At 30.9% G+C, this 11,704-nt stretch overlaps 2 protein-coding genes and 1 long non-coding RNA gene across 3 annotated transcripts; all 3 read left to right on the top strand.

The window, feature by feature from the left end:
* The first annotated feature begins 1,362 nt into the window (after positions 1–1,362).
* On the top strand, positions 1,363–4,473 carry LOC131175946 (uncharacterized). Its single transcript, XM_058140806.1, has 3 exons — positions 1,363–1,561; positions 1,816–1,947; positions 4,189–4,473. Exons 1-3 carry the CDS (start codon positions 1,477–1,479, stop codon positions 4,440–4,442), a joined length of 471 nt encoding a protein of 156 aa, XP_057996789.1. The 5' UTR covers positions 1,363–1,476; the 3' UTR covers positions 4,443–4,473.
* A 69-nt stretch (positions 4,474–4,542) lies between these two features.
* On the top strand, positions 4,543–5,007 carry LOC131175951 (uncharacterized). The gene is made up of 3 exons (XR_009146058.1): positions 4,543–4,666; positions 4,778–4,846; positions 4,935–5,007. It is a non-coding gene; the product is annotated as an uncharacterized LOC131175951 (long non-coding RNA).
* Positions 5,008–5,283: 276 nt separating this feature from the next.
* On the top strand, positions 5,284–11,067 carry LOC131175900 (probable LRR receptor-like serine/threonine-protein kinase At1g07650). Its single transcript, XM_058140590.1, has 17 exons — positions 5,284–5,396; positions 5,724–5,795; positions 5,908–5,979; positions 6,065–6,136; positions 6,395–6,463; positions 6,644–6,709; positions 6,902–6,967; positions 7,079–7,114; positions 7,263–7,303; positions 7,615–7,991; positions 8,061–8,256; positions 8,443–8,577; positions 9,257–9,375; positions 9,516–9,726; positions 9,825–10,062; positions 10,180–10,330; positions 10,467–11,067. Exons 1-17 carry the CDS (start codon positions 5,284–5,286, stop codon positions 10,878–10,880), a joined length of 2,448 nt encoding a protein of 815 aa, XP_057996573.1. The 3' UTR covers positions 10,881–11,067.
* The last annotated feature ends 637 nt before the right edge of the window (positions 11,068–11,704 follow it).

Below are 11,704 nucleotides of genomic sequence, written 5' to 3'. Positions count from 1 at the left end.
TTGCTGGATTATTTCATTTATTTTATTTTGCTGCAAATAGCCAAGATAAAATTTTAAAATTTTGATAATTTTAAATTCTATACACTAAGAAGATAAATTAAAATTTAAAATATTTTAATATTTATAAATTGTAAATATTTTATATTTTTCGTAAATTTATTATTATTTTTTTCAATCATAGCAAGTGTGAAACAATCATGAGTACAATCGACGGAGTGGAACTTTCAAGGTTCAGTCTGCCGAGGTGTAATTTCAGGGTCCCAAGCGAAGGCAACTGAGGCCCTTATTTTGTACCCTTATCCCGCAACTCAATCAATCAATTTCCAGATTTTTTTTCTTTTTTTAATCTCAACTTTTATATATTGAGGATCTATTTGCTGCCAATTCCGTGAAATATTAAAAAACTTATTTATCAATTTTGTCAAAAAAGAAAAAACTTATTTATGAAGAAAAAAATTAAAATGAAAAATTTATTAATAATAGTTTAAAAAAATTATTCATTAGAAAATTATTTATAAAATTTAATATATGTATATATAAAGTATTTAATAAAAAATTATTCATAAAATTTTAAAAATATTTCTCATAATTATAGCCTAAAAATTTTAATAATAATATTTTAAAAACCTTCATGATATAAATAATAAGTTATTTATTTATCAACACTTTAAATAAAATTATAATTACTTAAAAATTTTATCATAACAAAATTTTATAGTATAATTATGAAAATAAAAAATATAAAAATATATTATAAATCAATTTATAAAATAAAATAATAAATAATTCACGTAATGAATAGATAAAATGACCGGTTACTAATTATATTCAAACTTGAGAATGTACAGAAATGCTTTTAGTTAATTTAACAGAATTATATAGGTTTGAAATAGGATATTCAAGATTGGTTGAATATATATATATATATATTTTTAAATTTAATTTATCATAAATTAAAATATATAAAATATATTATAAGAGTCGCTTATTACATATATAATTTCGCATATTTATGGAAATCCAGTGGAGATATATAGTCAAGTCATTTTAACCTTTTAAAACCCACGATGTAAACACAGTGCATAATCCCAGTGTAAGCAGTTGGGTGAAAAAGAGACGCCTGCAAAATATTATTTTTGAAAGTGACTTCCTTGTCCTTGTCCTTGTCCAGGCAATAAATTTCACATGGATGACCTTGTCCTTGTCCTTATTTTGATGCAATTAATTATTCTGTTGTTTATATTAGAAGATCAGCAAATTGCGTGGCACACCTATTAGCCACTTCTGTAATTTCTTGGACTGATCTGCAAGATTGGGGGTCCAATCCGTCTGTTCTTATCTTGTCAGCTGTATTTTCTGATTTGCAGTAATGATATTTCTTATTATTCAAAAACAAAAAAAAAAGAAACTATAAATGAAGCACCATCGTCGTATAAAAAACTTCATATCATTTGAGTTTTCTCTACTTGTTGCAACATGTTGACATTCAAGAAACAGTGTTTTTTCTTATTCCAAGCTATGGTGGGTTGCTTTGGTCCATCGCCCTTGGATCCAGGTGAAGGTATATATCTGCTACGCGCTCTTAAACACAGTTCTTAGCTTAAATTCTCTTTGCTGCACCATGCTTGCCTTTATAATTCGCAGCACGTACATTTTCAATATGCCACAATTATAATCAGCTTTAGAAAAAGAAGCGCGCACACGCACACACATTTTAACATGCTTATCATATAACTTATACCACAACACAATTTCACAAGATCTTAGTCCCATGAAAGCCCCGATCTTTCTATGGATTTTCCTGTTCTTCAACAGGCTTGCGCAGTGGGAAGTGGATGGTGAAGAAGAGGAAGGCTATTCCCGGTATTTTAAGACCTACCTTGCTTATGCTTATTTTGCAAATGTGCACGGTTGAAGCACGATCTGTGAATCTTCCTCCAGATGAAGGTAAAATAAATGATTCATTTCATTTCCTGTTGATGAACTCATGATGGGGTTTGCAAGCTGCTAAAGGAATTTCAGATCAAGCTGGGCCAATTGCCCTCGAAAAAATTATAAAAAGATTTTTTTTTTTAAAGTCTAATCACACTATAAATTATTAAAAAAATATAAATTAAATCCTTATAGATTATGTGTATATAGAAATACGCTTGTATTCATGATTTTCTATGAATAATCAAGAACGGAAGCGAAATGGTAAGTTCACAACTCCTGATATCCACAACATTCAAATTCTAACCGATATTAAATGGGGTTATCAGAATATATATATATATATATATATATATATATATATATATATATATATATATATATATATATATATATGACTGAGAGTTGGGTCTTTTTCTTAGTGAATTTATGGATAACCTGACCCATTACTAATTTGCCCAATTACATGATTCAATCCATTTAGATTATTTAATATATCAATGAGCCTAACAATTAATTACTAATTCACATCCAGATACAAATAAATAATCCAACAATAACAATATAGAACACGGGTTTGGTTTAAGCATGTGGTGGAAGATGGCAAAAATGACTGACATCTTCGGTCTAAATCTTTTGGATCCATGGATTCTGCACCTACTGGTTTTTCTACAAACACTACGTAAGCTTCTAAGTTTTCTCTCCCCATTGGTTGCCGAGCAGGAACTAATTCTCAAAGCCAAGCTAAGTACAAACAGAAGCACCATCTAAAGAAACAACTTGCACCTCTTGTTCTCCATTTTAGCATAGAGAGCTAGAAGAGAAACATATTGGATTGCTAACCTGAACTAGAAAGACAACATGCAGTAGCTATTTTTGTTGTTTTATTCATCATATGTATGTGCTCTGTATTGTTTATAGAGGGCGGGATTTTTAATTTTAAGTGATGTGGTATGTGGATTCCACGTTTAAAAACAAAAAATGTCATATGGCATATTAGTAGGATTGCACTTTCCCCAAATTCCAATTTAAATTTGGATATAATTTTTTCAATTTTTAAAGGTTTAATCAGTTAGGTCAAAATTAAAATCATTGAATTAAAACATAAATACAAAAGCTCCAAAAGTTTGGATTTTTAATATAATTTAGCTAAAAAACTTATATATGTGATGCAATAATAAGTTACATACTTAAAATAATTTATAATAGCTGTATATTAGTGGACAATAATTTTATATATTTATGCATACATAATTTAACTTTTGTGTTGGAAGTGTGACACTGTGGTTTTATTGTAAATAGAACTAAATATATATTTCTCAATGTATGTCATCAAATAATTATCAATTTAATTTAAATTTGAATAAAAAAATAAAATAAAAGAATCACTAGATCATAATTTTTAATAATATTACATGTACTATATGGTAAATTTAAGAATTAAAACGACAACGATAATTTTGTCAATTATAAGAATTTTAAAGTCTTAAAATTCAATCTTCCTTTTTGTTAGTTTAGTTTATAGTAAAATATTTAAATTTAAAGACTGTAAAACTGAACTTAGTACTCACAAAAAATAGAAAAAATAAATCACTCATTTTATTTTTTAAAGTGTTAGTAGTTTAAGAAAATTTCTTATCGTGTAGAATTGTAAAATAAAAAAAAAAATAAATGAGTCAAAGATTTACTAGTATATTTTCATACATTTTCACACTCAAATAAGAGTTTGTATAAAAAAAAATATATAGTTTACAAGATTAATTAGTAAAAATAATATACCTAATGATATAGATTTAATCTCTTTATATTGGTATTAAATATAGTTTTCTTGAGACCCAATTGAGAGAAATTCACTTAAAATGAGATACAGAATTTTGGGTAAGATAATAAAAATTATTAGACGTTATTTATATAATTAAAAATAATTATTTTTCTTTAAAATATAAAAATAGTCATTAGACATTATATATATATATATATATAACAGAATTATCACTTTGATTTGAAAATTTATTTAGTACTCTTGATTTTTATTTATATATATATATATATATATATATATATATATATATATATATAAATAAAAATCAAGAGTACTAAATAAATTTTCAAATCAAAGTGATAATTCCGTTACAACTAAATCTTTATCACTGTTATCAGACTCAAACCCGTTCAATGGGTTCACCTGATGAACTGGTGACCAGTACTTCTTCAAAAATAAAATTTAAAGTTGATATGGGTTTGATGTTTGTGCAGATAAAGCTCTACGTGAAATTACAACACAACTGGGGAAAAAAGATTGGAATTTCACAGTAGAACGTTTCAGCATTAACAATACAATCTGGAAGCGACCAGGCTTCGCTCAAAATTACGAGTACAACAATAGTGTCCTCTGCGATTACACAGGCCTGGATGAATTTTGCCATGTTTTTCACATGTACACTTTCCAAGCTTGCTTCTGTTTGGTGAAATTACGTTTTAATACGGTGTATTTTGGTAATGATTGGTAGTAGCTGTCATGGATTTTTTCCCACCGTACTTTGCCTAATCGGAAGCTATTGTTAGATATCTTTTCCTAATCACTTGCAACAACTGATTTAGAACTCTAAAATTTTGGAATTTTACCTGTCATATTTTGATTTGATGTTTTCTTGAAATACAGTATTCTCAGAGAGCAAGATTTTGATGGTGTGCTTCCAACATCAATTACGAAGCTGCCTTTCCTTAAGGGACTGTAAGAAATACTTCCTATTTATTATTATTATTATTATTATTATTATCTTTCGACACTTGAAATGGAAATATAACCTCTAATTCAAGTAAAAATCTTTTTTCTGACTTTCAGTGATCTGACTCGTAACTACCTTAGTGGCAATATACCGCCTGAATGGGTTTCCACAAAATTGGAAATTCTGTAAGAAACTTCTGCACTTCCAATTTCCAAATGGGGATAACCAAATAGATGCTTACTGCTACTGAATATATAAATGCACATACTGCAGGACCATTTCAGTGAACCGCTTAACAGGTCAGATTCCAAGTTACTTGGGAGAGATCACCTCGCTCAAACACTTGTATGCTTACTCTCTCTGTCTCTGTCTCTGTCTCTGTCTCTTTTTCCTTATCTTTTATTTTAATCTACAATCATTTCAACTTTCTTAATTTGGGTTAGTGGTAATCTTGAGGGAGAATATTTATTCAGGAACTTAGGGAACAATCTTTTTTGTGGACCTGTTCCTGTTGAGCTTGGAAAGTTGGTTGATTTGGAGAATCTGTGAGTCCCTTCAACCCTCTCTTATAAAATTTGCAATTTTTTTTGAAGCAAAATTTGCATTTAATTATAAAAATAACATGACGCTACCTTGTTTTATGCTTCTCTGTGTTAAAAACAGCAATCTTAATGCCAACAATCTCACTGGATCATTACCTCGGGACCTCACTAATATCACCAACTTAAAAGATTTGTAAGTCCTTCAAAAATATAAATATATATATATATATATATATATATATATATATATATATATATATATATATATATATATATATATATATATATATATTAGAAGAGCAATATCTTCAGGCTTTATTTATTTGAATCTTGATTTTGTATTGGGCCGTATGCAGTAGGATTAGCAGTAACAATTTCAGTGGGAAAATACCAAGTTTTATTCAGAGTTGGAAACAACTTGAGAGGCTGTAGGTGCCTTTACCTTGTCATAAATTTTAAATATACTCAAAACTAGTTTTCTGGAGGAATCTAAAACAGTTGCAAATGCTTTTGTTAACAGAGAGATCCAAGGTAGTGGTCTTGAAGGGCCCATTCCCTCTAGCATTTCTGTCTTGACTAATTTAACTGATCTGTGAGTTGTGCCTTCTGAGTTTGTACTTCTTTACTTGCCTAAGATACTTATGTATCTCTTGTTCTACGATTGCACATCTTACATATTTGTGTACATGTTCTATACCATGTAGAAGGATCAGTGACCTACTTGGGGAAGGTTCTAAGTTTCCGTATTTAGGAAACATGACAAAAATGAATTATTTGTGAGCCATTCTTACTTTGATGCTTCAAAATCAGAATAGTTTGCACTGTAGTGTTTGAGCTGACATAATGATAATCACATTTCAGGATGTTGAGGAACTGCAATATATCTGGACCTTTTCCCGACTATATACTAAATATGGGAAGTCTGAAAATTCTGTAATATACTATTCCCTGATCACTCAATTCTTGAATTCCTCTATTCTACTTTGATATTGAATCCTTTCTGAGACATTTTATCAAGCACTTCATATTTTGATTTAACTATTTTATGTTCCCTGACCACAACCACTTTCTTAAAAAATAAAAAAATAATAAAAAAAAACACTATTTAATGTTCCCTGTAGACTATTTTATCAGTGATGATATCTGCACTTTTTTTTTTTTGTTTGTTTAATGAAAATTGTTGTCTTGCAGAGATCTTAGTTTCAATAGATTGACTGGGAATCTTCCAGTTCCAACAATTAATAATGATAACCTGGCAATGTAAGCATTCTAAATTCATGCAAGTGGCTAGCTAGCATATCTCTAAAGAGGGCCTTTTCATTTCTGTGTATATTATATACAGAACTATAATGCTTCTGAGTTATTACTCTATCCTCAATAATCAAATCTTCAAATTTCTTGTCTGGATGCGTTCAATAAATTAACATTATAATTGTATAGCTGTTTGGCAAACAACTTGCTAACTGGAGCCATCCCGAACTGGATCACAACCAGACCTAGAAAAAGGTATGTTTGTTTTCTTATATCCTACATCACAACTGCAAGAAATTCTGTTGACCTTTTATTTTAGCATTTTGAAATAATTACCCATAGCAACTTTCAGCCAACTCTACATTCATTAAAGTATCCACATTTTAACCAAAATATTTGAAAATGTACTTTTTCCCAGCCATAAAACAGGTTAATTTTTATGTGCAGTGCAACCGATATTTCTTACAATAATTTTTCTGAAACTTCTGTCCCAGTTGCTTGCCGAGATAATCTGTAAGAATATCTCCTTATATTTTGTACATATATTTTTCTGTGATTGAAGAATGTGAGTTCCATTTTCAAATTTTGGAAATTAACTATTTAACTTCTTGGTTGGTTCATTAGGAATTTGTTCAAAAGCTCTTATGGAGGGAACAATTCGTGAGCTTCTACTTTATTAAATTACTAGGAACTCATTTGCTCCTTTTCTTCTTCATTCCTTACTTTCTTTTTTTGAAAAAGTAATTGTTATCTTTCTTCCCTTTTGTTTAATATAAGTTGATGCCTTTTTCATGTATTACCTTTCCAGAAAGGCTGTGGAGTGCTTGCGCAGCCTTCCTTGTTCAAAAGGTTGTCATACATTGGCATCTAAATTGGTGATACATACTCTTTATTTTTTTATGCCTTCTCCTTTGGTATTCAAAATATAAAATGGAATTGAAAACAAGACAGGGGAACTCATTTGACAGGAAAAAAGAAAAACTCAAAATCTCATTGGTTCTGTTAATGATAAACAAAACAAAAACAACATGAGGCAACAAAGTTTGTTCATGTCTGTTCTGTTATCATTGAACTTATCAAATTATATTCAGTTAACATATTTTATATTTCTTTCTTATTTTTTTGAAATAGCATAGTTAATATTTCTAATTTTCTATTAGATCGTTATTCGTTGCATATAAACTGCGGTGGACAAGAAATCACCATTGGGAAGTTCAGCTACGAAGCAGATGAAGGGTACGGAGGTGAAGCACAATATGTTCCCTTGAAAGACAACTGGGCAGTTAGTACCACTGGACGTTTTTGGGATGTAAATAACACAGCAAACATGTTTATAGGAAAAAATGTGTCCATGCTAAGAATGAGTAACTCTGAATTGTACACAAATGCACGTCTATCTCCCCTCTCTCTCACATACTATGCGCGTTGTTTAGTGAATGGGAATTACACTGTGAAGCTTCACTTTGCGGAGATAGTAATCAGGGATAACAGATCCTTCCAAAGTCTGGGAAGACGGATATTTGATGTTTATATCCAGGTAGTCTGGTTCATATTACTTGCTGTTTACTTGTAACATAAGAAGATTTTTATTTAATCTGTGTTTTAGGATGAGCTCGTATTGAAGGATTTTGAAATCAAGAAGGAAGCACCAGGGGTAGATAAAGTACTAATTACACCATTTAAAGCCGTTGTTAAGAATGGAACTTTAGAGATCCGCTTTCGATGGGTTGGGAAAGGAACAACAATTGCTCCACAAAAAGGAATATACGGGCCTCTCATATCTGCTATTGATATGGAAGCTGGTAAGTTGTACCTATCATATTAGAAATTTTATGCTGTTTATGCTCATGGTTTATATAGACGTATTATAGTTGCATGATGAGATATTATTAGCAATTTTGCTGTGGGCGTGTATGGATTTATTTATATATGTAGATCATAAACTGCAATTTGAAATCACTGCTGTTCATTTCTCCAATTTTCCACAGATTTCAAGCCTCCGAAAAACTGGAAGAAGTTCATTGTGGCTGGAGCCGTTGTTTTGCCATTATTCCTCATTTTCATTATTGTAGGCACTCTTTGGTGGAAAGGTTGTTTAGGAGGCAGGGTATTAAGGGAAAGAGGTATCAAAAAGAAACTGCATCATTCACTCTTTGGAATTTTTCATTTTTGATTTCATTACTATTGCCAGAATATGTCTGGGGACAGACTATTTTGTGGCTGTCTCACAATTCCCTTCCTTCTATTTTAATGTCTAGAAATGGATTCCTTAATTCCTTTCCCCAATCAAAGATGGGCAACCTGATAATACAACCATGAAAGCAACTGTAGAGCAACAATGAATGGGAAAATGTGTTTAAGATATATTATTATCCCATTTCTGTTTTGCTGATAATCATGTAAGCTGAGATCATTGTCGGTATCATAAGGGTGACAACTAGATCTGCTGCTATACTACAAAAATAATTTTGAAACTTCAAAATGAAATATGATTAGATGGCTGAAATGATGAGGGATTAGCTTTTTAGTTAAACAGCATGCCTTGCTTTCTTTGGGTACGGATTTTTTTGTTTGAAATTCTGTTTTAAAGATAAACGCTTAAGAGAACAAGGCATGGTGAATCAAGCATTCCTGCAGTTAGTTTTCTTAATAAATATGCACTCAAGTCAAGCAATCATATACACGTACAAAGGCACACACAAATTAAGCGTAGCAAATGCATCTAATGCTCACTTACTTCAGTCAAGTAATTTCTATGCATCCTATAAAGGATATCCTTCCGAACTGACTGTTATTGGGCAGATCTTAAGGGGCTGGATCTGCGAACTGGTTCCTTCACTTTGAGACAACTAAGAGCTGCCACTAACAATTTTGATTCCGCAAACAAGATTGGAGAAGGTGGTTTTGGGCCTGTATACAAGGTAAAACAGCTAATACTTTCATAAAAAGCTCCAAAATTTTCTCATATCCAAGCATGCAGGATTGTGACAAATTTCTGGAACATTAGCATTTGAATGCACGATTTCCTAATAATTTGATGCATAGAATAATTCCAATGCAGGGTGAATTATTAGATGGTACCATTATAGCTGTGAAGCAACTATCTTCCAAATCCAGGCAAGGAAATCGTGAATTTGTGACTGAAATAGGAATGATATCTGGTTTACAGCACCCAAATCTTGTAAAGCTTTATGGATGTTGTATTGAAGGAAATCAGTTACTGCTGGTATATGAGTACATGGAAAACAATAGCCTTGCATATACACTCTTTGGTAAACATAATGGCATTGATAAGTTTGCTAGAAACTACTATAGCCATATAACATGAAATGATTTTGGTTAAGAAACCTCTTTTATGGATTAACTACAGGTTCAGAAACAAGTTCTCTGATGTTGGATTGGGCAACAAGACAGAAGATTTGTGTAGGAATAGCCAGAGGTCTAGCATTTCTCCATGAAGAATCAGCACTTAGGATCGTCCATAGAGACATCAAAGCAACAAATGTCCTGCTTGATAAGGACCTGAATGCCAAGATATCAGATTTTGGACTAGCAAAGCTCTGTGAGGAGGAGAATACTCACATTAGCACAAGAATTGCAGGAACCATGTCAGTTTCATGGCATAATTTCTTTCTCCTCATTTTCTTTTTCGGGATATTTATTCCTGATCCTCAAAAAAATCATGTATTATGAAGGCATTAATCTGTCATGTTCTTTAATTACAGAGGATATATGGCTCCAGAATATGCACTCTGGGGTTATCTAACAGAAAAGGCAGACGTTTACAGCTTTGGGGTTGTTGCTTTGGAAATTGTCAGTGGAAGGAGCAATGCCAGTTACAGGCCGAAAAATGAGGCTGTTTGTCTTCTTGACTGGGTAAACTTTCACAACAAAGTATCTTGCTATCATAGATTTCAGTTGCATTTCAGTTCTCTATGCATAATCTTGGAATTTTTGGTTTGGTTAGATATTTTAAGGTTAATCATCTTTTTTTGGTGCTTGTCTGTTTCAGGCCTTTATTTTGCAACAGAAAGGAAATTTAATGGAAATAGTGGACCCAAGGTTGGAATCTGAATTCAACATGGAAGAGGCTGAAAGGATGCTTAAAGTGGCTCTTTTATGCACGAATGCATCACCAACGATAAGGCCTACAATGTCAGCAGCTCTGAGAATGCTTGAAGGGCAAACAAGCATTAAGGAAGTGGCATCAGATCCTAGCATTTATGCTGATGGCATGCGATTTAAACCCATCAAGGATCATTACCAGCAGACATCACACGATGGTTCCAGCACAAGCCATGCACCTATTTTTTCATCTGATAATACAGGGATTGGATCTTCCACTACATCTGCTCATGATCTCTACCCGGTTAATCCTGAGTCCATAAGTTTTGACATCAGTGAAACTTCACCACTTCCATGCTAGTGTTATGTTCGATAAGCAAGATAATTTCGAAATTTCGTATGGTTCAGGTGCTTGCTTAATTTATGTTGCTGTAACATAATTCTCTTCATGTGAAATAATCTAGGAAACAGAAATTATGATGTGTAATTAACTTATTAAACAAGTTTGGTTGGCAGGAAAATGAATTGCCTATTTTCAGCATCCTAAATTATTATCTATCTATCGATCATATATATATATATATATATATATATATATATATATATATATATATATTATTGGATAATATGATACTTCAAATCCTTTGACTTTGTTAAATTCAAATCATTTCATATCATTTTAATGGGACCTAATTATATTTTATTTATTATTTAATTGGATAATGCTTTTTACTGATTTAATGGAATTTTATGGTCTGTGACCCTAGATTATGCCCAAAAATTATATTTGTATGAAATAGGAGTTGACGTCAAACATTAATCCCTCCATTCCATTTTATAATTTTTTAGAAAAATTAAAGAAATAGTTGAATAATTTTATTTTTATAAAAAATATTAATAATTAATTAAAATATTTTAATATTTAATTAAGATAAAAAATAAAATAAAAAAAGTAAAATTGAAAAAAAAATAAAATTTTTAATTAAAAAAATTAAAAAAAATGAGATAAAAAAATTTAAAACATCAATTTCTTTTTGCATGATAACAAGCATTATAATTGCCAAGTCCTTATCAATTATTTGCGGTCCTTCTCTTTGGGCTAGAAACTTTTACAAAGCTGTTTCTTTTAATCCTCTCACAACTGATGTGGGAAAGTCACACATGTTGACTAAAAGCAGTATGCAA

This window comes from Hevea brasiliensis, chromosome 18 (genome assembly GCF_030052815.1).
Source record: "Hevea brasiliensis isolate MT/VB/25A 57/8 chromosome 18, ASM3005281v1, whole genome shotgun sequence".
Taxonomy (NCBI): Eukaryota; Viridiplantae; Streptophyta; class Magnoliopsida; order Malpighiales; family Euphorbiaceae; genus Hevea; species Hevea brasiliensis.
The sequence above is the reverse complement of the archived record's forward strand: the minus strand, read 5'-3'. Positions and strand labels throughout refer to the sequence as shown.